This window comes from Corapipo altera, unplaced genomic scaffold, assembly GCF_003945725.1.
Source record: "Corapipo altera isolate COAL_440 unplaced genomic scaffold, ASM394572v1 77b, whole genome shotgun sequence".
Taxonomy (NCBI): Eukaryota; Metazoa; Chordata; class Aves; order Passeriformes; family Pipridae; genus Corapipo; species Corapipo altera.
Window position 1 is genome coordinate 3,321,867 of NW_020884933.1, and position 22,910 is coordinate 3,344,776.

At 60.7% G+C, this 22,910-nt stretch overlaps 2 protein-coding genes across 4 annotated transcripts; both read right to left on the reverse strand.

Moving 5' to 3' along the window:
* Window positions 1-306: 306 nt before the first annotated feature.
* On the reverse strand, window positions 307-5,976 carry OPTC (opticin). Of its 3 annotated transcripts, none has more exons than XM_027659842.1 (7): window positions 5,866-5,976; window positions 2,872-3,134; window positions 2,351-2,486; window positions 1,281-1,439; window positions 967-1,169; window positions 743-838; window positions 307-631 (listed from the first exon to the last, which is right to left on the reverse strand). In XM_027659842.1, the coding sequence occupies exons 2-7, from the start codon at window positions 3,091-3,093 to the stop codon at window positions 461-463; spliced, it is 987 nt and encodes a 328-aa protein (XP_027515643.1). In that variant the 5' UTR covers window positions 3,094-3,134; window positions 5,866-5,976; the 3' UTR covers window positions 307-460. The 3 variants fall into 3 exon arrangements, with proteins under 3 accessions (XP_027515643.1, XP_027515642.1, XP_027515641.1); XM_027659841.1 differs by having other exon boundaries at window positions 5,847-5,879; XM_027659840.1 differs by lacking the exon at window positions 5,866-5,976 and adding an exon at window positions 5,047-5,069.
* A 1,070-nt stretch (window positions 5,977-7,046) lies between these two features.
* On the reverse strand, window positions 7,047-17,879 carry PRELP (proline and arginine rich end leucine rich repeat protein). The gene is made up of 3 exons (XM_027659887.1): window positions 17,594-17,879; window positions 10,769-11,720; window positions 7,047-9,104 (listed from the first exon to the last, which is right to left on the reverse strand). The coding sequence occupies exons 2-3, from the start codon at window positions 11,703-11,705 to the stop codon at window positions 8,926-8,928; spliced, it is 1,116 nt and encodes a 371-aa protein (XP_027515688.1). The 5' UTR covers window positions 11,706-11,720; window positions 17,594-17,879; the 3' UTR covers window positions 7,047-8,925.
* Window positions 17,880-22,910: the final 5,031 nt, after the last annotated feature.

Genomic DNA, 22,910 nt, shown 5'->3' on the forward strand with positions numbered 1-22,910 from the left:
GATGTGCCAACACCCCTCTGGAATTGCACCTGATGGAGCTGGGGACAGGTCAAACCTGATGTGGCCAAAACATCTCCTCCCTGGAGCAATAGAGCTCCTGACCCCTATCCAGGAAACCCCAAAAGCTGACACAGAGAGGTCTTCCCAAGGCCCTGGGAGGGAACTGAAGAAATGGGACACAGGGAAGTGCCATCTTTGCACAACAGCACCATTCCCAAAGCAGCTGCTGGGCTGGGGCTGGGCAAGGGCTTCCCACTGCTCTCACTGTTGAGGACAAGGCGTTGAATGCATTTAAAAGTCCTCATTTTATTATTACTTTATTATCCATGCTCTGCCCCGGGACTGAGCTCACCCTGGGGTGAAACACAGCAGCCTTAACCTCACATTTTCCACGGGCAGCAGGGTCTGAGGGCTCTGGGGTGCTCTGGGAATGTTCCCCCGTGTTTCCCAGCGCGGGGGCTCAGGAGAAGCGGCCCGTGGGCAGGCGGGGCAGGCAGAAGTAGGCGTCGGGGAAGAGGCTGAGGTTGATGGGGTTGCCGTCCAGGCGAATGTCCTCCAGCGCCCTGCGGACCTGGCTGTGGTCCTGGCTGTCACAGAACGTGTCCTCGTGCAGCGTCCGGATGTTGTTGTTCTGGGCGGGGAAAGGGACAAATCAACGGGATAAGGGGGAGGAGGAGGAGGAGGGAAAGGTGGGCTCTGCCAGACTCAGGTGCAGACAAACCCTGGTCCGGGCCCACCTCACCTGGAGGTGCAGGGAGCGCAGGCTCTCAGGAAGGGGCGCCGGGATAAAATCCAGCTGGTTATCGGACAGGTGGAGAAACTGCAGCTGCTTCAGGTCCTGTGGGAAGAGGGGACAGATGAACCTCCCTGCTCCCAGCCCTGCTCCCAGCCCTGCTGGACCATCCCTTTACCCCTTGGCACGGCAGGTTTGGGCTCAGACCCGCCGGGGTTCACCCCCACACGCACCCGGAACGCCTCGGGCCGGAGGCCGGCGCTGGGGATCCTGTTGAGCCGGGCGTCCAGGCGGACGATGCTGCGGGGCAGCTCGGGCAGGGCCGTCAGCCTGTTCTCGGGCAGGAGGAGCTCCTGCAGGCTGGGCAGCCGGCGGAAGGCGTCCACGTCCGCCCAGGAGATGGAATTGCTGCTCAGGTCGATCCGCTTCAGCTTCTCTGGGGGGGAGCGGAGGGAGGAGATGAAGAGGGACACAGGCAGGAGCGTTTATTCCCCGCGCCCCACTCGGCGCCTGGTCCCTCCCCGGCCCCTCCCTGGCCCCGTCGTACCCAGCCCCGTGAAGTCCCCGGCGCGCACGGCCCCGATGCGGTTGAAGCGGGCGTACAGGTACGTGGTGTCCGGGGGCAGGGCCGGGATGTGCTCCAGGTCGGCGTCGTCGCAGTACACGGAGGTGCCGATGCACAGGCAGAGCAGGCAGCTGGGCAGCCCTGGGGGGGCACAGGTACCCTTGGCACGGCCCCCCGGGAGCACACGGGGAGGTGGGGGCATGCACCCACCCTGCCCACGCTGGAGGTGCACCGAGTTTTTATCACCCAGAGCTGTCACGGCCCCAAAACCTTCCCCGGAGCACCAGCCCGGGGCACCTCACCCAGGGAAGGACCAGACACTCCCAGCCAAAGGAGCTGCTGAAAAACGAGCTGGTCAGGGCCAAATCCCTCTCCTGGGAGAGGAGGGGGATGTAAAGCTGCCAAAAGCAGCAGCTTCACACCCAGGGCTCTCCCAGCCCCCTGAGTTTGGCCACTGAATGAAACAAAACAAGAGAAAAGAGTTTTGCATCGAGCAAAACATCTGTCTCGGCTGCCTGAGGGTCCCAGCACACTGGGCAGGGGGGGCAGGAGGGGTAAAGCCATGTCCCCCCCACACGTGCTCCTTCTCCTCTCCCCCAGCTCCCGTCCAAGTCTCCCACAAGACTCTGCATCCATTAGTAGGGGAGTTCAAAGCAGCAAGGCAACAATTTCCCTTTGCCTCCCACTTAATTTGTCCCAGTCCTGAGTGACAGAAAATGAATAAAGATATTTATCCCTCGCTACAGGATTTTAATTGTCACTAATCTAATTGCTACTCTGTCCGACTGTCGCAATGCCTCTGCTCATTAAAATGTTGCTGCTTTGCTGGAGCTCTTGTTTCCCAGAAATGTCTCTCTGCAGCCCTCCTGCCTGCTGTGTGAGAAGACTCACCCCCAACACCCTGTCTCCTCGCTGGCCTGGCAGAGCAAATAGCTGCTGCTGCCTGCTGGTGGCACGAGAACTCGCTCCTTATTCTCCAGAGCCCCAGCCCTGCCACTCCTGGGACACGTGGATGGATCCCACAGGAACCGAGCCCAGAGCTCCACACTCACCCTGCACGGGGATGGGCCCCGGGTGGACGGGACCACCAGTGCTTGGAGGCTGCAGTTTCGGGGTTTCAGCCGTGGCACCCAGGTCTGGGAGAGTTTTGAGGTCCTTGGGGCGAGGAGCCAAGGTGCCAACCTCGATCTGCAAGCACAGCCCGGGGGCGAGGGGGAGAGGCTGAGCAGATCCTGCCCTTCCCTCTCCAGGGTGGGCAGCGCTGCTCGAGGGCATTGGATGGGTTTTACTAAAAACACAGCTCCTCCTCGAAGAGCTCTCCCAGCTCTCCAACACCCCCACCCCATTCCAGAGGGATGCAGGAAGCCTTGAGTCCAGGTTCCTGCAGTGATGCTCCCACCAGGCAGAGGATGGGGTTGGGTAAAACCTTTCCTGCCACCAGCAAGAGCGGTGGGAGAGCTGCCAGGGATTGCAGGCTCGTGCAAGAGGCTGGTTCTCCAGCTGTGCCCCATCCAACCCTTGGACCAAACCCTTTCCTCGGGATTCACCCAGGGAACAGCTGCACCCCCCTCACCTTGGGAGCCAGGTCCCCGTAGTCGTAGAGCTCCTCGTAGTTGCTCAGGTCGAGGATCTCCCCGTAGCTGTCCAGTGTCAGGTCGTAGTTGTCCAGGTCCAGGTTTTCATAGAGGGCCAGGTCAGCTTTTGGCTTCTCAACCTTCCTCCTCTCCTTGGCTGGGACAGCCCAGGCTGCCCCCAGGCACAGGCTGGCCATGCCCAGCCAGGCCAGGCTCCACATCCTGCCCCTGGCCAGGGTCACTGCTCCTGGGGACTGTGATCCTGGGGGACACGGGGCCAGCTCGGGCTGGGGCCAGGTGTCCTGGAGGGGTTGTTGTGAAAGCAGAGAGGGCCGGGATGCAGAGCTGGGATGTGGCTGGAGCCAGCCCTGCTCTGCAGCCGTGGGGGACAAACAGCCCCCGGCCCCGGGGTCGCTCCATGTCCCTTTTCTGTTCAGCCCATTTCACGCTCGGCTGGGTGGCTGCGCAGGGGAGGCCCCGTGGCCGTGCAGGGCTGCCTGTGCTTCCCATGCTTCCCAGCTTTCCCAGCCCCACAGAGCCTGGGAGGGGGTCAGGAAGTGATGAGGGGGTCGGGGTCCTGCTCTGGTCCCGAGGTGATGGATGAAGCTGGTCACTGGCCCAACAAACCCAGCAGCTGAGCAAAAATGGCCCCAGGATCCCAGGAACTGCTGCTCCCACCCTCAGGACTAAATCCCAGGGTGCTGCTCCTGAGCCTCCAGCATCCAGGGGGACCAGAGGCCACAGGGTCCCTGTGACTCGACCCTGAGCCCAGGGGCTACCTGCACAGGACCCTCACATTCCTGGCAGCTCCACATCCAAACCCGCCAGAGTCCATTCCCAAAGGATCTCCCTCCCACCAGCTGCACATCCACAGGGGCTCCCCCGGCAGGGCAGGAGGAGGGTCCCGGCACCCACCAGCCTCCCACGTGTCTCTCCCAAACAAAATGCAAAAGCAACGACCCAGCCCGGAGCTTTTGCACCCCAGGCTGAGGGTGCCGCTCCCCAGTTCCTGCCGTTTTCCCCCGGATCAAACCTCTCCCAGTGCACTGAGCCCCCCAGCCCCCAACCCTGCCGCCCCCCCAGCTCACCCCAGCCCAGGGGGGCTCTGCTTGGCGCTGGAGGAGCCAAAGGAAGGCGGCATGGACGTACCCCCGTCCCCTCCTCCTCGGCGTGGGAGAGCCCCGCTCGGCTCCACGGGCTGGTGCGCTGGCTGGGGAAGGGCTGCCGGGCTTTTAATGCATGGAGAGGAGGAGGGGGGCTGCACGGAGGGGTCTGGCATGGCCGCCGCCGAGGGGAGAGGCAGGATGCGGCCAATCAAGCCAGAACCCCCCTGCTGGGAACTTATATTGTCCCCAGGGGCGAGCCAGCCCCAATAGTGGCTGTCCTCCAACAAGCCCAGGCGGGTGTCTGGGGCTGTGGGGGAACGGGACGGGGTGGGAGGGATGGGGAATGTGCTCCCTGCCCCGGCGTCCCCGTGAGCAATGGGACACGCAGCCCTGGGCAGAGGGGACAGAGCCGGCGCCATCCCTGCCTCAACCAGCCCAGGCCCTGCCAGCAGAGAGCGATTTCCAGCCGTGTCCATCCCCAGGGATGCAGGAAGGGCCAAGCACCGGGCACGACCCCCCTTGCTGATCCGGGTTTCAGCTGGGGGGGACCTGGGGGCCCAGTGAGCATCTCAGCCCTGGGGAAGGTGTGGCACAGCCCCATCCCAGCAGCCAGACAGCTGGGGACACTCAGCTCATCCACCCCGACTCACCTCCCGAGGGGCTCAGCACCCCCCACCCTTTGCACACCGATGGTCTGGGGGCAGTTTGGGGAAAGGGATGCGGGGGGGGGGGTGGTGTCAGTGCTGCTCCCCTCCCCGGGGTAGGATGGGAGACATCCCCCATGTCCCCCCGTGTGCACCCACGTGCCCTGGCGCGGGGGGGACTCCTACACCCACCTAGGGCTCAGCTCGGGGGGGGCTGTCTTTGCCAGGGACGACTCCCGTGGGGCCGGGACACCCCGGGCACGGGCAGGGCGTGCGCGGCATCTCCTCGCAGCGCGGGGCAGCCTCGTGCACGCGCGGCCACCGCCCACCCACCCACCCACCCATCCATCCACCGCCGCGAAAATGTTCCCGTCTCCCGCAGGCAGCTCCCGGCCCACGCACCCACCCACCCACCGCCGCTCACCCATCTGCCGGTGCCCGCTGGGCGGGCGGGGACACCCCCGCAGCCCCCCCCCTACCCCTCCCCGCCGGCGGGCACGAGCTTCGTCCGCGCCCCCGCAGCCCCCCAGCCCGTGGCGAGCCCCCCGGCCCCGCTCAGCACGGAGCGGCCTCTAATCCGAGCTAAGCCCCTCATTAGGCGGCTCGGTGGCCACCGTGATGGAGGCGATGTGGCAGCTGAGAGGGGGGGGAACTGCGGCAAAGCCAAAGCCTGGGCTGGCCCTCGGGGTCCCTCGGGGCACAGGGGGGGTCCCCGGGGCAGCTGCTTTGCTGCCCTGGAGAAGCAGCTGCACTCCTGCCCTTGTCCCCATTCTTTCCTCGTCCCCAGAGGCCCCCGAGCAGCCACGGCAAAGCCCTGCAAGGATGGCACGACCCGAAGGGTCCCCGTGTGCACGGCATCCCCCGACGGGGCCGTGCAAACCCTCCCATCGCGGGGTGTCCCCGTGAAGCGCCCACAAACGGGCTGAGGGGGGGTCACCAGCTGCGAGGGGGCTTGAGCTGAGCAAAATTCCCCCCGCTCCGAAGTCCCTCTCATCAAATCCAGCCCCTCCCAGCACCCACCATGCTGAGGAGACCCTGGGGTGCCCCTCGCAGCCCCCACTAATGAGGGTGTTCCAGCTTTCCCAGTGACCCCACAACACACACGGTGAGGGGGGGAGCTTCCCAGTCCCACCCCCACGGTGGCAGCGACTGTTTGCAGGGAGAAGAAAGGGGCCCCCCCTGTTTTTGGGAGCTCGGCTCCCACGGGAGACAGGGCTGACTTACCCAGGGAGCGAAAACACACCTGGGGGTGGGTGATTCACGTCCTGGTTACAAAATACAGCGATTTTAAGGGGAGGTGGCTGCCTGTGCCTGCTCTGCACACACGCACACACACACACACACACACACACACACACACAAACACACACAAACACACACACACACACACAAACACACACACACACACACACTCTCACACACACACTCTCACACTCTCACACTCTCACCCTGTGCGCTCCCGTGAGCAGCCCCCCTGGCACAGCCCCCCGGCACAGCCCCCGCGCTCACACCCGCGCCCACGGCCCGTCCTCCCTCCCGGCTCGGGATCCACGTGGGGAGAGCAGCCGCGAGAGGAGGTTTGCTGCAGCTCAGGCGATGGGCAGAAGGAGAAGTCGCTGCCTACACCCACCGTGCTCGTGTGTGGAACACGCGCCCCGCGCAGCCCGAGCCCAGCGATGGATCCCGGCTCGTGGCTGGGGGTGGGAGAGATGCCTCCTCCCTCGTGCGCGCCCTGAGGCTGGAAAACTCACCCTGGGGATGTTTGTAGGGCTTCCCTGGTGACACGGGGCAGCTCAGGAGGAGTTCACACGCCCACCCTGACACGCAGCTGTCACCTTCTCCCGGCGCTTCACAGGGACAGTGACACCCACCAGCAGCCACAGCCCTGGGAGCTGCAGCCAACATCAGGCTCTTGTAATTAGCAGAGATGCTCATTAATGCAGGCACATGGTCCATGAACCATGCTGCAGATGTGGAGGCTGCTTTGACACCTGTGAGTCCAAACTGAACCACAGACTGGTTTGGGTTGGGAGGGATCTTAAGGATTCATCTCATTCCACTCCCCTGCCATGGGCAGAGACACCTTCCACTAGACCAAATTGCTCCAAGCCCTGTCCAACCTGGCCTTGGACACTTCAGGGATGGGGCAGCCACAGCTTCTCTGGCCAACCTGTGCCAGGGCCTCCCCACCCTCACAGGGAGGAATTTCTTCCCAAATTCTAACCTAAACCATCGCTGGTTCAAGGAGTGCACACCCCAAACTCCAGAGCCCACTGACCCCCTGGGGTCTCACAGGCTCCAGCTGTTGGGAATTGGCCCCAACGGAGGAAATCTGATCCTGAATGAAGCAGCAGCTCCCACACCTGAGGATGGAGGATGAGAGAGGATGAGGATGGATCAGAGAGAGGCAGATCCAACTGCGGCTCTGGGTCCCTTGTGAATCATTTTATTTTCACTGCTGGGGAGAGTAGGAGTGAAAATACCATTAAGTTGAAATCAGTCGAGAGGTACATATGTCTCTAGATATATCTGTACAGTCTACCAGTCTATATACACATTATATATAAATATATACATAGGGGCTCCGGGTTTGAGGCTGAAACCTGTCGAACCCAACAAAGCCAACTGCAGGAAGATTTGGAGAAGAGGCTTTTATCTTATGAGGAAAACAAGCCTCAATTAGCACAGGGTTTTAATTAGTGGAAAGGGGGAGCATCTCAGGGTGGCTGTTGAGTCCCCAGGCTGTGGGGAGCATCCCTGGCCCATTCCCAGGGAGCAGGACACGGTGCCCGTCCGTGCCCGTCTCAGGGAAGGGTCGGTTTTGGTGGCTGAACACAAAGGAGGTTTCTTTGGTTTATTGCTTTAATGCTTATTGCAGTTGGATTTTTTTTTTTCCCTCTAATGCTCGGCCTTAAATCCAAATCCTGAGAATCAGGAAGAAAAGAAGAGAATAATCCCCCTAAACCCGGGCACCCTATATATGCAGGTACAGCTATCAAAGAGGGAAGCGATACATGTGAGGACAGGGAGAACAGGGACAAAAATAGCTTTTCCAAAGAGTAATCCTTCCTTTTTCTTTCCTTTTTTTCCCTAATAAAAAAGGCAAAACCAATCCCGTGTGCTTGGTTCCAGAGAGCAACTGAGAGTGAAACTTCCAGGAGGTGGAATTCAGGGCAGGGGAGCTGTGAGAGTAGAGCCAAGACCCCCACAGATCAGCCCACCCGTGTCAGCATCTGGCCTCAGGGACCTAAAACCAAGGACAAGTGTCCTGCTGGCACTGCTGGAGAGCAGCTGGCACTGCTCTGGGGGATCCCTGTCCGGGGCAGGGTGTTGGCATTGGGGTCCTGTGGGTGTTGGGTGCTACCTGCAGAGGGGAGGGCACTGAGCCCTGAATCCCCCCGGATCGGAGGGAGGATGCAGGGTGCTGGGATGGGGCTCAGCACTGCTGGGGGAGCAGCATCAATCCATGGGGGGATGGAAGCTGGGAAGGGGCTGGTTGTGCAGAGGAGGGGGTGTGGTGGTGTCTGAGGGGAGGATGTGACCCCACAGGGCACAGCAGAGCCCAGCTCCAGTGCAGGGGCCCCAAACCCTCCCCGCTCCATCCTGGCAAATCCACATTTCCCCCAGGGATTTAGATCCTTGTTCTCCAGAGCAGTGTGGAGCCAAAGCCCCCCAGAAGGACCCAGGTGAGAGGAGCGTGTCCCTTGCCTGGCACCCTGGGATGTTCCACAGATCCAGCCCCCCTCCACCTCCACGGATCCCACCTGACTGGGATCCTGCACCTCTGAACACCAGCCCAGGCCATCCCTGCTCCACCTCTGCCACAGGGAACTGTTCCCCAGGGACACCACGGGCTCTCGGGGTGCAGCCACCCAGAGCAGGGACGTGACCCAAGTCCAGCAGCTCCACCTGCAGATGCTCCTGGCTTGGGCCCGATCCAACCTCCTGAAACTCTGCTGGGTGGAAGGGGAGAGACGGAGCCAGCTCCGGGGTCGGCCTGGGGGAGGGCAGAGAAGGCAGGACCCCCAGGCAGGGAGCTGGGGTGAGCGTGGCAGCCACCCTGGGCTGATGCTGTGACCCGGGGTGGCTGTGGGGACACGGTGCCGTCCTGCAGACAGTGGTCCCCAAGGGTGCACGTGCCACGTGTGTCCACGGCCACTGCAGGGGAGGAAAGGGGGAAGGGAAAGGAAGGGAGGCAGGGGGAGAGCAGGGGGAGAGGGAGGCAAAGGGGGTCCCACGTGTCAAACACCGCCGGGGGTGAAGTCTCTGTGCAAAGCCGAGTCCTGGGGGAGGAGGGGCAGGGCTAGAACACCACGGACTGCAGGAGGCGGAAACACATCATCAGGTCCAAGGGGATGGGGGGCTTCAGGAGGTTCCCGTCCAGCCGCAGGTACCGGAGCCGGGGCACACCGTCCAGGTCAGAGGGGGAGAAGTCCTGGATGGACACGAGCGAGGTGGGGCAGATCTGCGTCCCGTTGATCTCTGCGGGGAGAGAGGGAGGGCGGGAGGCAGGTTAGAGGGAAGGGAGGCACAGAGGACGCTGGAGCCCCCCTCCCTGCGGGTGTGTTGAACCCCTTTTGGGGGTTTTGCTTTGCTGCCAAGGGGGACAATCCCCAGCCTCTTCCCGAAGCCGGCACAGGAAGATCTTGCCTTTGATCAGAGCCGAAGTAGGTCGCGTTCGCGCGCGGCGCGGCGAGGGATGCGGTGTCATTGCAGAGAGAAAAGGGATCTTTTGGCACATGAAACCTGCCCAGCCAGCCCTGAGCCTCCACAGAAACATCAAGGAAAGCTGCTCCAGCCCTGCTCTGCTGGAGATAACGTCAGTGCCCAGCTCGTTGCTCGCTTCTGGAGTTCCACGTGTCCCTCCCCACCCCAGGGTCTGCATTAGGGAAAATTAACCCGGGGATTCTCATGTCATTACCCGGCTCCAGGGACTGAGCCTTACAAAGACTGGGCAAAATAGGCAAGGAAAAGCTGGGACATGGTGTGCACAGGGCATCTCTCCATGGAAAGTGGTAGCAGAACCTGAGTGCTGGTGTGGGTGAAGCCAGCAGGAGCCACCACCTTCACCCCAAGGTCCCCCCAGCTCCACTTTGGTGGTGTTTCAGTAAGATGCAGATTTAACCAGCATTTGAACCAGACACTTTTCACAGCATCCTGCCCTTGCTTCCAAACAGCCCCTCTGATAGCAGAAACATCTGGAGAGACCAGGAATCATAGAATCATGGAATAGTTTGGGTTGGAAGGGACCTTAAAGTTCACCCAGTTCCACCCCCTGCCATGGGCAGGGACACCTTCCCACCAGACCAGGTTGCTCCAAGCCCTGTCCAACCTGGTCTTGGACAATTCCAGGGATGGAGCAGCCACAGCTTCTCTGGGCAACCTGTGCCAGGGCCTCCCCACCCTCACAGGGAACAATTTCTCCCCAATATGCCATTTAACCCTCCCTCTGGCAGTGGGAAGCCATTCCCCCTTGTCCTGTCCCTCCATCCCTTGTCCAAAGTCCCTCTTCAGCTCCCTCTGAGCCCCTTAAGGCACTGGAAGGCTGAATGGGAGTGCTGAATTTCTGTCTGCTCATCTGTGCTCGCTCTGTTTACACATTTCCAGGCCGGCACCTCTCCCATGGAATTGCAGAGCTGTGCCTGGAAGGGTGTGAAAGGCCCCGGCTGCTCTGCCAAGGCAGCTCCAGCTCAGCCTTGTTCTCCCTGTTCCCTCCCTGCAGGCTCAGCTTGGGAGCTGAGCTGGGCTATTTCTAACCATCTTGACTGTGTGTTTGGCATCTGTTCCTAAAATATGTGCACAGACTCTCCTTTTAAAATCCCCCCATTTCTGTGCCCTGCTGGGGAAGGAGCTGTTTCAATGGCCAGGTGGCCCCAAAGAAGAGCTGCCCATGACAACCAAGAAAAAAATGCCCCGTGCAGCACCAGGGGGAATTTAGCTCTGCTCCTCCTTCCCCTCATGCAGAGCCATCCCCATCACTCCCTGTTCACCTTGGAGCTCCCAGCTCATCTCAGCACTGCACCCCCCTCTGCAGGGTTCACATCCCACGGGGTGAGAACGAGCTCTCCAACAAAACCCTTCCCATCCTCGAGCCCATCCTCCCCCCCAGACCTCAGCTCAGCCCCCCAGCTGCCCGTGGAACTCACTCTCGATGGAGTTGTTGTTCAGGTAGAGGTGCTCCAGCTTGGGGCTGATGAAGGGGACGTTGGTGAGCTTGTTGTGGGCCAGGTGCAGCACCAGCAGGTTGGTGAGGTTGAAGGAGTCCTTGGGGAGCCCCTTGTCAGAGATCTGGTTGTAGTTGAGCCGGATGAACGCCAGGTTGGGGAACTCCTTGAAGTAGTCACTGGGGATGTCCTCGATGTTGTTCCTGTCCAGGAAGAGCTGGTGGATGGCACTGGGCACCCCGGGGGGCATCTTCCTCAGGATGTTGTGGGCCAGGTTGAGTTGCATGAGGTTCTTGAGTCCCTTGAAGGTGTTTTTGTTGAAGACCCCATCGCTCAGCTTGTTGTGGTGCAGATCCAAGAGCACCAGGTTCTCCAGCTTGTTGAAGACCCCGGCGGGGATCTTGGAGATCTGGTTCCTGCTGAGCCGCAGCTGCTCGAGGTTGGGCGGCAGGAAGGCGGGCACCTCCTTGAGCTGGTTCTTCTCCATGTAGAGGAAGATGAGGTTTTCCAGCTTCTCCAGCACCCGCCTGTCCACCTTCCGGATGCGGTTGTTGTCGAGGTTGACCCATTTGAGGCCGGTGGCGTTCCTGAAGGACTCCTCGGGCAGGTCGTCGATGAAGTTGTTCTGCAGGTAGAGGTAGTGGATGCGGGGCGGGATGACGGGCACCTTGCGCAGGTTGCGGCTGTCGCAGTACAGGGCGGACGGGAAGTCCGGGGGGCAGTAGCATTCCCGGGGGCAGTCTGGGAAGACGGAGGGGGGGCCCGGGGGCAGGGGTGGGGGCAGCTCTGTGGGCTCCACGGGCTCCACGAAGGGCGGGGGCGGGCGGGTGGGTTTGCGGGGGGGTTTCCTCCGCTGCCCGCTCACCCCCCAGACCAGCACGAGAACGAGTGGGAGAAGCAACCTGAGGGCCACCTTCATGGTCCAGGTGTTTCCCTGAGGGAGGCAACAAGAGGTGGGTTAAGCAGTGTAAAAACTGGCCCAGTTTAGGTGCTGCATCGTCTCCCCACCACCGACAGGAAGGAATTTACCCCCAATTCCTCTGCTGTTTTCCCTCCTTCCCTTTGGAAGTCATCTCCAAATCCAACCCCCCTCCAGAGAACAAGTCACTGAGGTCCCTCTCTCTGGCTCAGCCTCATGCCTTGGGGGGTGCTGGATTTTATCATTTGATTTGTTGTTGGTTTTTTTTTTTTTTTTTTCACATGCCACCCTTGGCACCACCCCACAGAGCCTGGGCCCCCCCTGGGAGGGCAGCACCGTCCCCCCTCCCAGAAGGATGGCTTGGCCCTTCACAGGCCGTGATGGATTAAGCTCAATTTTGCACTTAAGCCAGCAAATCAATGATTCAGTAGGAAATTGGCTGTGGATTGGTGTCGGGAGGCCAGCAGCAGTTAGCAGGGCAGCAGAGATGGATGGCCCTGTGCTGAGGGACCGGGCTGGGAGGCAGCTCAGCCCTTTCTCAAGGCTGAGTGATAAAAAGGGCATTTGCAAGTTTACACATGGGCAGCACCGAAGGTGTTTGGCTCTACAGCTCCCTGTGCTGCCCAAATAACCCATCCATCACCTCCAGTCCCACTGCAGGGATGGTTATTTGGGGAGAAACGCTGGAGAAGTGGGAGATAGGGAGGGACCAGGTGAGGTCTCTGTGTGCCCTGAGCCAGAGTTTCTCCTGGATGCCAGCCCAACACCTTGTCACCCCTCCCTCTTCTCGTTATCAAGCCCACAGAGCTGCCTGTCCCCTCTCTGCTCTCCCTGCTGCTGCCTGGAACAGCAGTGATCATCCCTGCCAGACTGGCTGGGAGCTCTCCAGCTGATGCCTCGGAGGATGGAGGGATCCAGCTGGTTGCAGATGAGCTCCCCAGACAGCCCCGTGCAGAAGGTGCTCTGGATGCTCTGACTCGCCAGGGCCAGCTGGAGCAGGGCAGGCTGGGGGTGGCTTTCCTGGGCACATTCCTCGGGGTGCTCGCCAGGCTCTTCCCGGCAGGACTTGTCACCCCAGCGGGATCAGAGCCAAGCTGGATGCAGGGCCAGGCAGATGGAAGGGTGGGAGAGAGAATGGGGTGAGATGGGAGGGAGGAAGATGATGGGAGCCAAAGGAAGAGGAGGAAACGGGGTGTCTGCTGTGGGAGCAAGTGCTGCTGGGATGGGAGAAGCCTTTGGTGATGCTGGAGCTGGTGATGGTGATTTTGGAGCAAAATCAGGCTCTTCCAGCTTTCCCATGCACCACAGCAGAGTGGGATTCACTGCCATCGTGGCCACAGGGACCAGGGGCAGGGTTGGGGCCACACCAACCCCCTTTGCCTGCAGCTTCCCACGTGGAGTCCACATCCTACCCAGGGATGTGCCACTGCTCCCAGGGCTGCCTTTGCCAGCCCGGCTCCCTTTGAAGCGATCCCACGCGTTCCTGGGGCTCCAAGTAATTGACTTTCTCCAAGAAAAGCTCCTGTTCTCACTCCCCCCCCTCCAGGCCCAGCCTGTTCCTCTCCTCTCTGCCTGCTCAGCTCCCATCTGGCTCTGTTTAACCCCACACTCCTCCCAGGCCGGCTGGTTCCAATCAGGGCTCTGGCATCTCGCTGGGGGGAGGGAGGATCAGGGGGAGAGCCAAATGTTGCCAGACCCTCAGCCCAGCCCTGCTGCAGGAGGTCCCTGCTGGGGATGGACGTGCTTCTGTCTCCAAGAGCCCAGATTCGGCGTCCGGCTGCAGAGAACGGGCCAGCTCGTGACAGGGATGTGGGGATGTCCCCTCCCCATTCCTTCACATCCTGCTCCTTCCCCAGCCACAGCCAGCCCTGCACCCTCTGCCCACCCTGTCCCTGACCATTCCATAGGATTTTGCCTCTGCTCCAAAACTCAGACCTGGATTCTGATACCCCCAAGGCCTGGGGGAGCAGTGGGGGCTGAGCTCTGGGTTTGGTCCTCACCTCACCCAGAGGTGAGGAGGCAGATGGGACAGGACATTCCAGCTGGGACAGGATATCCCAGCTGGGACACGCTGTGATCCAAGTGCTGGGCTCCCTCCACCCGGGAGTGATGCTCAGCCTGGGCCACCCAGCCATGTCCCAGGGACAGGGCAGAGCTGTGACCCTGCTGTGTCAGGAGCTGGCTGAGCCTGCACCATCCCCCTCCGCAGCAGGATTTAGCACTGCAGATGTTTAGGGACTCGGCACAGAGCAGGAACAGTCACCGAGCCAGAAATCCAGGCTGGAGAGCGACACATCCTGTGGCATTTGTCAGCACAGAAGGGAAGTGTCAGGAGGCAGATGCAGCCCTTTTATCTGCTGCCACATCCCCGGGGGGACTGTCACAGCCCCTCTCCCCTCTGCCAGCACTGCCACCACCCTTCTCTGCTGGTCCCCACCAGCCTCTCCCTGCAAAGCCACAGCTCTGCCCAGGGAAAGCAGGACCCACTCCCAAGCAATCTGCAGGAAACCAGCTGAGAGCCCTGCCTTCAGAATAAAGGGGATGCAACAGGCCTGGGGCCACCACAAGCCTTACAATTGCCTCCACCACACTGGAAGGTTCAAAGCCAGCTCTCCCTGGACCCGGCACAGTTGGAAGTCTGTTCTCCATCCAGCTGAATTTACTGGCGTGAAAGCAAGAAGCCAAACTTCCAAATCCCACACCCTGATTCTGCAGGAGCTGCCGAGGGCAGGGCCAGAGCCCCAGCACAGCCCCTGCTCTGCAAACGTCTCCACTTGACCTTTGTCATCGCTCCCGACGGACGGGACAGCTCAGATCCCGCCCATCCACGAGGAATCCACGCAACTGGAATAAAGTTAAGCCATGAAGCAATGAATGTATTCAGGAAACCAACTGCCTGGCATGGAGAAAAGGCACGATTCATGGACAAAACCAGTTCTGACACCTCCTGAGCCACAGGCTGTGCTGACCAGCTTGGCCTGAGTGCGAGACCAAGGCACCCAACAGATCCCAGCCCCAGGCTTTTCCCAGAAAGAGGCAGCTGCTCCCTCACTCATCCCATTACAATTGACAAAAAAATCGGCGCAACAGCTGGAAATTCCAGCCCCAAATGCCACTGGTGTTTGCTTTCCACATAGTTTATCTTCGCTGCCTCCCAGTAACCCGCAGCTCCCAGCAGTGCTCACTGCCAGCCCCGGGCCCGGTGCCAAGGGCAGGCAGAAACCACCACCCCGGGGCAAGAGGGAGCTGTGGAAAGGGCAGTGCTCTCCTTTGGGTGCCTCCTGCCCTGCTCTGACAGCGTGCAGGGAGCAGCAGCTGTCCAAGACCCCCTCCTGTGGAGGGGCTGGGAGGGGTAAAGGGAGGTTTAACTTTGGGAGAGCCTGGATGGCTGGAACAAGGGCCCTTTCCAGTGCATTGTTAGCTCCCTTCACACCTTCCCCACTGGGAATTTCCATCATCCCTGCTGGGAGAAACGCCCCCACCCAGCTTGGGAACTTGGCCGGAGCAGAACAAGGAGGGCAAGCTAAAAATAACCAAAAGGATCCAGAAAAACCTCCCTCCTTGGCTTCCCTCGTGTCCAACAGCCACAGCCCATCCGTGTCGCTGCAAGAGTCTGGGTCTGATCAGCTGAACCGAACAGGGAGCCCTTTATCCAGCGGCTCTGAAGCGCTGGGAATCATGGAAAAGGCCGTCCTCCGAGGGGAGGGCAGCCAGGCTGTCACCCAGGCGTCCCCAGGGTCCCCGGGGAAGCACAGCCCTGATGCAACATCCCGCTGTTCTCGCCCTTTCCCAGCCCTTTCCCAGGGAGCAGCGGAGCCGCAGGCAGCCTCTCTGGAGCCGGCACACGGCCGAGGCAGCGGCGGCGGCTCCGTCCTGCTGCATTCCTTCTGCAGGGATGGTGTGTGACCTGCAGGGACGGGTGTCCCAGGAGACCCTGCCAGGGAGCAGCTCGGACACGCTCCTGGGCTCTGCAGCAGTTTTGGGCTCAGCCAAGGACCGCGGGACATGGGGACGACAACGAGGGGCTCCTGCGTGCCAGGAGCGTTTCCTCGCTGTCCCACAGTCACCAGACCCGTTGCGAAAGGCTCATCCCGTTCTCTGCTCCCTCCAGCCACCTCCTCCCACCGCCGGGTCCGTGGGAAGGCAGCCCTGGCAGAGGAACACCTTTCCCGCTGCCTTCTCCGTGTCAGCAATTCCTCCCTCCTCCCTCCCTGCATGTCCCGACCCTTCCCAGCGCTGCTCCCGGCTCAGCCTGCCCGCACATCCCTCTGCCACACACAGTGGAACCGGCTGGACACAGAAAAAAGCAAAACCAGGGGAGGAGATGCTGCCAAAGCGCCGGCAGCGCGGACCCCACACACGCCCCGCTCCCCCCCTTCCGACAGCCACCTCACCCCACTCCGCTTCCCCTCAGGGTGGGAAACTGCTCTGACACCTCATCCCTCCCCTCCAGCCTCTTCCAGGGCAGAGGAAACCTCCCGCGGCTGCGCTTTTATCTGTTCCCAGGTGGAAACGCTCAACCTCTCGCCCCTCCTTCCCCGGGGCGCAGGGACACCCAACATTCCTGCTCGGCGCTGTCCCGGGAGGCGGCTCTGGGATGCCGTCGGCTGAGCACCACATAAGGCAGGGCCGGGATCGCAGGATCCCAGGAAGGTTTCCAAGCCCTCATGCTTCGCCTTCAGTGCCAAGGGGATGAATTTCCATGTTTTGCCTTGTAGATGCTTTTTCTAAACTTCTCAAGCAGGCGGGGAAGGACAGGTTTGGGATGAATCTCTTCCAAGCAATAAAACCCTTTTCCCAGGATTTCAGCGAACATCACTGCCTTGTTGCTTCCTCCCATCGGCTCCTGCCGGAGCGGAGACAAAGAGTCGGCTCCAAACGGGACCCCCGGGGGGGGTGCAGGGAGGGGGCTGCCCCTCTCCTCCTGCCTGGAGCGGAGCTGGCTCCCATCTCCACGAGGAAAAGTGGGATTACGTGCCCTGGGAATGCTGTGTGTGATCCAGGCAGGAAAGAAGGGCTTTACCACCTACATTTTGGGCAGAAAACCAGCTTGTTGGAAGTGGCCCTGGCGCTGTCGGGCTGTTCGCTCCCACCTCGCTCTCGGAGCAGAGCAGTGCTGGCCCCCTCCGTTCTCCCCACCCCGGCACAGCCCCCCTCCCACGGGAGCAGCACCCCGCAGCCCCCCGAGCCCCGGCCGTGTCCTCAGATCGTGCCCAAGGAAGGACAAGGTGACCCGATGCTCCCGGAGGCTCCTGGAAGCAGTCCTGGCTCCCGAGGTGTCCGTTCTCCTCTCAGCCTCCCCCCACAATCCTTGCATGCTTTCCCTCCTGCTTCCCAAGGCAGGGGACAGTTCTGGGCACGGCTCGGGCTGTGCAGCCCCCCTGGTACCCCCAGCTCGGGCTGTGCAGCCCCCCTGGTACCCCCAGATCGGGCTGTGCAGCCCCCCAGCACCCCCAGCTTGGCTGCAGAGCCAGAGGGAAACGTGCGGGGGGGGGTTGTGAGTGTGTGAGAGCTCAGGTCGGTGTGGGGGACACACAAAGGGGTCTTCACCTCCTCTCTCAAAAACCTCCTGGCAGTAACTGCAACTCTGTCACACGGGGACCTCCGTGGGACTCTGCAGCCCCCAGTCCACCCCCCCCTCCCACCCCAAACTGCCCCACACCGAGAAAAACTCCTACAACCAGAGCAAAGGGAGAGAACAAAGACTCCAACTGGTGCAGAACAGAAAAACCAACAAGAGGAGAGGAGAAAAAGGGAAGAACAGATGCTGCCGTGGATGTAAGGGAGGCTGGAGAGGGCAGGAGCATCTTGGACCAGCGCAGAGTCCTGGGTCGGAGGCTCAGGCAAGGTGAGAAGAGCCTGGGGGAAAACACCTGCCCAGAGCTTACCTGTGTGCACCTCTCCCTCCTCCTGCCTCTTATTAATCCCCAAGACAAGTCTCTCTCTGGCTGTCTCCCTCCTCCTCCTCCTCCTCCTCCTCCTTCTCCTCCTCCTCCTCCTCCTCCTCTCTGCTCCGCCACGAGCGAGCCCGGGCCGAGCGCGGGGGTTTTGTTCCTGGGAGCCGAGGGCGGTGGGAGCGCGGGGGGCGGAGGGCTGGGAGGGCTGGGAGGGCTGGGAGGGCTGGGACGGAGGCTCGATGACAACAATCACGTCTTTCTCTGGCAGCCAAGCGCGGCGGGCTCGGCGCGCACACGGCCGGCCCGCCGGAGGGCTGGCGCTCGGGAACAATTCCTTCTGCTGCGGAGGCTGCTCCCAGCCCGTGTTTAAAAACAAAGCCAATTAATAATTTAAAATAAGCCCTTCCCTTGCCGCGGTTTCCAGGAGCGTGTGTTTGGGATGGCGCGTTCCAGCTGAGCACCGGCCCCCGTGTCCCGCCCCTGGCACCCCCAGGGTGACTTCCAGCTGCCCCCCAACCCCTGCTGAAGGGAACCAGCCCTCCTGGGTCCCCTCTCCTCCCTGGCAGATGGATCCTGTAAAACGTGATGCAAGGGGTTCATTTGCTCCCAGCTGGTGATAAGTTTTAATTTAAATCCTGATGGCACTTAATAAAGAGAAGGGGGGAGTCACAGTGATGCCACCAAGGAGGGTTCATGGGCACAGGGACACTGGGATTTGCGGGGAGAGTCAGCCAAGTCCTGGCTGGAAAATCACTGGGCACTGGGGGGACACAGACAGGGGGGCTCAGGGGGGACATTTCTGCTTCAAGGAGCTCCAAGGAAACCATGACCTGTTGCATATTCACAGCTCTGAGACACAGCCCGGGCAGAGGGAGAAGTCCAGGGGGGACACAGCAACCACGGGAATCACCCTCCTACAGGCACCCCCATCCCAGCACCCCTGGAATGTGGGGCTCAGGGGTCCCCTTTCCCCCCACCAAGCATCCCCTCTCCAGCCAAGCCCATCTGCAGCAGGGGCCAGGAAACCTGAGCTGCTCTGGCTCGTTGAAATCCCAATCCCAGCCCTGCCAGGGGCTGGCAGCCATCCAGGCTGATCCTACACTTCCACACTTGGTTCAGGGTGGCTAACAGCCAAAAATCAGAGCTCCCCCAAAATTCCCACTGGCTGGACTCCCCCATTTTACCTTGGGCTCCCTACAACACTTAAATATATTCATTCCTAACATGGGACCCTTCTCCTTACCCCAAAACTGGAGGATTTCTGGTGGGTGCTGCTCTACAACTGCCAGCTGGGAAGATCCAAGGGCACAGCCCTCCCCTGCAGCGAGCTGGGGCACTTGGATCCTAAAAACCAGCAGGTAGCTCGACTGGAAGCCAGGAAAAGGGATGGAGAGAACCCCCAGGGGTATTTGATGGTGTTTAAACAAAGAGTTGAGCTGGAGACATGTGTTTGCCAGCTGGAGGGAGCCCAGAATCAATAGGGAAAGGAGATGCTGTTTGAAGGATCTGCTGCTGGAGATTGATGCCAATTGCTTTAAAAATTGGTCATAAGTCCCCAAATCCACGGGGACGTGTTCCTTGTTGGGTTGGGTTTTTCCCTGCTAACGAACAGCCACTCAGCTGGGCACTGGGAGGGGGAGACTGAGGCACCAAACGGGGCAGTCGTTTGCACAGGAGTCACCCAGCAGTGCCAGACACAGAAAGGTGTCACATCCCAGACCTTCTCCACCGTGTGAAGCTGTTCCCACAGCTCCTGGTGCTTGGGAGGCACCGAAACCTTCGGCAGTTCTGGTGACTGCAAACGCTGCTCTCACAGCCAAGGGACTGTGTTTGTTGAATTTTCTCCCTGCAGGAATTTCTGCCCGTGTCCAAGTTTCGAATCCACCTTCAAAGACGTCCTTTCACATTTTTCAAAGCCCAGAGGCCGCAGCCTCGGACGTGGCTCTGGGCACCACATGCTCCGTTTGTTCATCGGCTGGAGCAAAAGCTGGCCCTGCTCTTGCAGGCAAAGGGGGTGATGGAGGGGGGCAAACCTGCTCTCATGGCTTTGGTTGGCTTGGGGCAGCATCCTGGCCATCCCTGCTCCCCTGATGCCACATCCCTTTGGTTTATCCCCTTTCCCGGTCTGTTCTGCAGAGGTTTATAACAGAAACACCACTTTGGCCTGGCAGAGGTGGGAGAGGAAATGTCTGAGTGTGAAAGCACCAGGAGATAGAGCCAGGGCAGAGGGAATGGCTGCTCTGACCAAGGACAACACGACGGACAGCCTGGAGTGGGTAAATGTGGTCCCCAGTGAGCCCGGGGGGCTGTGTCCCATCAGCCCACCAGGAACAGGGAGCTCCCAGCCCTCAGCCATGCCCTGGTCACTCCAGCCATGCCAGCAGGGAGGTGACAGCAGCCACACCCACATCCCAAAGGAGGAAACATGGACAAGAGGCAGCAGAGGGTTTAAGGGGATGATGTGAGCAAAAAAATCCCCATCATAACCAGTGTCTCCATAATGTCCAGCTGGGAAACAGCAAACACCTTCATCCTCCCCATCCTCCCCATCCATCCCAGCCAGACCCTCCTGCACCGTGTCACCGTGTGAGTGGCTCCTGCCAGGTGTGGTTAAAATAAGCATCCCCTTTCCTGGGAAGTGGTCCCATCCTGAACCTCATCTCCTGGATCTCCCACACGGAGGGGACAGCCCTGGGGACACCCCAGCACACCAAGACTGGTTGTCCCACCCAGGGGGACACCCCAGCACACCTCGAGTTGTCAATCCCAGCCCAGGGAACACCACAGGGTGCCGAGAGCTGCCGGGCCCAGCCCCAAGGGTTCCAAGAAGGGGAACTTCCAGAGCAAAGGTCTGTCCTCAAGCCACGCTTGCCTTCCCCACACCACAGCCTGGACTCCTCAGGAGCGGCTTAAAATGTTTATGTGGCCCGAGGGAGATGATTATTCTTTGTGTTATCCCAGAACCAACCACCCCATCCCGAGCCGAGCCTCCCCTGCGCTCGGTGCTGCACAAACACAGAAGATTTACAGATCTTTCTAAAGCCAGATCTTAAACCTCCCTTCAGAGAGCTAAAAAATTTCATTTCAGAAAGGGCAAAAAAAAAAAAAAAAAAGAAAAAAAAGCAGCAGGAGGAAAGTTGAGCTGGCCCCGAGGCCACTCGACCGCAGCAGCGTGTGCTCCATGCAAAATGTCAAATTTTGGGTGTTTGGCAGCAAAACTTTGTGAGCCACCGAGCTCTCCGTGGGAAGGGGCCACTGGGCAGGGAGAAGAGGAGTCCAGGGATCCCCCCAAAATATTGTCTGTCAGTTTAGGACGGCCCCAGTCCCCCAGGACTGCGGTGGGAAGGTGCTGTGCTGCCCTGCCCGGGGCTCTGCAGGGTGTTGCTGCTGGTGCCGGGTGGCCACCGGGCTGGAAAATCCAACTCAGCTTCCCCCAAAGCTCAGCAGGAGCCGGGGACAGGCTCCTGCCCGTGCCTGCAGCCCCTCCACCCCGGAGAGAGCTCACAGCAGCCTCCACACGCGAGAGCCAGAGCTGGGAGAGCGTCACCAGGAGCCCGGGAGAAACTCTTGGCTCCGGGCAAAGCTCTGCGGGGGGAAGTGAGCGAAGGGGAAAAGTATTTCGGTCTGTAATGCACAGATCCCGTCTCACGTGGCCGAGAGGATGCGTGAGGGGCTTCCTCCCCCTCTGGCTGCGTGTGGGGCAGGGGCACAGCTCCACATGGGGCAGGGGCACAGCTCCACGCCCCTGTTTCCACCCCCAGCAAACACCTGGAAAACACCTGGGAATGTGGTTCCTGAGTGTGGCCACTGAGGGGACGTGTGGAAGGTGCTGAAGCCACCCTTGAGCAAAGCAGCCCCAGCCTAAAGGATGTGGGAATTCACCTCGGACTCCATGTCCCTTTGGCCACCCCAGCACAGGGATCCTGGCACAGAGGGAGGGAGGGGGCGAGAGGAGGAGGAGGAGGCAGCCTGCATCCCTTCGGTGCGGGTCTGCTCTTCCCAGGTAGCCATCCCTTCTTCCCAGGCACAGCCTGGGCTCTCCTTCCATCCCGGAGCACTCCCAGTGCCTGAACTCGGGACGTGCAGCTTCCCCAGCACAGATGGACGGGGCCAGGCTGGACAGAACGAGCTGCTCTCGCTCCCGGGTGGGAAACGCAGCCGAGGAGGAGCTGATCCCTGTCCAGGCCAGGTGTTTGAAGAAAAGAGGGAAAACAAGAAATGAGCCTGTTTGGAGCACAGCTGCTGCTCTGGTCGTTAAAAGTCCGGGCAGAGCTCTCTGGAGAAGAGCCCCGGGAGGCGGGTGCCCGAGCCCAGGCCCTGCGGAGCCAGGGAAGGGTTTGGGAATGGAAGGGAAGGGTTAGGGAATGGAAAATGCTGGGCTGACACACGCACACCCCAGTCTGAGCTCTGGGGCTGGGAGCACTCACATCCCAGCCCTGAGGGTTCCCTGCACCCCCTCCACGGCCCAAAGGACCCGCTCCATCACCCCCACCCTCCCAGCTTGCCCAGGAGAGAGGCTAAACTGGGAGCAGTGGTCTCTCCGTAGGGAAGGAGCAGCCTTTCCAAGGAGGGCTGAGTCCAAACAAACTCATTGCTGGGACAGTCTGGAGGAGCCTCAGTCCCTGCTGAGAGAAGGGAGGTGGTTGAAGTTCTCCACAACAGGGACCAGCACAGTGGGGGGCTGACATCGGGGCACACGGGACCCCCTCCCTGCTGCCTGTCCTTCGGGGGGTGGCAGTAGGACAGGCCCTGTCCCAGCGGTGGCCGTGGGGTGGCCGCCAGCTCCACTCACTCTCCTGCATCCCCCCCACCCTCCTGCATCCCCCAGCCCCTTCCCAGCCCACCTCCCACCCTCCCTGCTGTCCTCGTGGCTGCTTTAAGCGCAGGGAGGGGATACAGAGCAGAACAAACCTCACATTTCTTGCAGATTAAATCATCCAACTCATTTCTCCAAGGGAGAGAAGTCCAAAACCCCTATTTTTTTCTTTTTTTTTTTTTTTTCCCTGTGAGGCTCAGCAGCCACTTATTAGCTCTTGGCAGTGGGGCCAACTACCTCAGCTCATGGCCACAGTGCTGGGGGCTGAGCAGCACTGACCAGGGGCCCTGAGCCCTTCTCTCAGGGTCCTCTCCTTGTCTTGGGGTCCCCCCAGCACAGCCCCTGCCCCCTCTGCTGGGCTGTAGCCCCCAAACTCGGGGTCAGCAAAGCCCAGTGACAACCAGACCAGCTTCCTGCACCCCCAAAACCACAGTCCCCTGTTATTCCCCAGCTGTGGGCTCAGCACAGGGGTGAGAAGTCCTGGCTCTCTGC

Excerpts from the sequence above, each read along its gene's own strand:
- PRELP (XM_027659887.1), bottom strand. The coding sequence starts at position 11,705 with ATGAAGGTGGCCCTCAGGTTGCTTCTCCCACTCGTTCTCGTGCTGGTC. Across the intron at positions 9,105-10,768 it reads GAACAACAACTCCATCGAGA|AGATCAACGGGACGCAGATC; the intron begins GTGAGTTCCACG and ends CTCTCCCCGCAG.
- OPTC (XM_027659840.1), bottom strand. Across the intron at positions 2,487-2,871 it reads ACGGGGACCTGGCTCCCAAG|ATCGAGGTTGGCACCTTGGC; the intron begins GTGAGGGGGGTG and ends CTGTGCTTGCAG. Across the intron at positions 1,440-2,350 it reads GGGGCCCATCCCCGTGCAGG|GGCTGCCCAGCTGCCTGCTC; the intron begins GTGAGTGTGGAG and ends GTGCCCCCCCAG.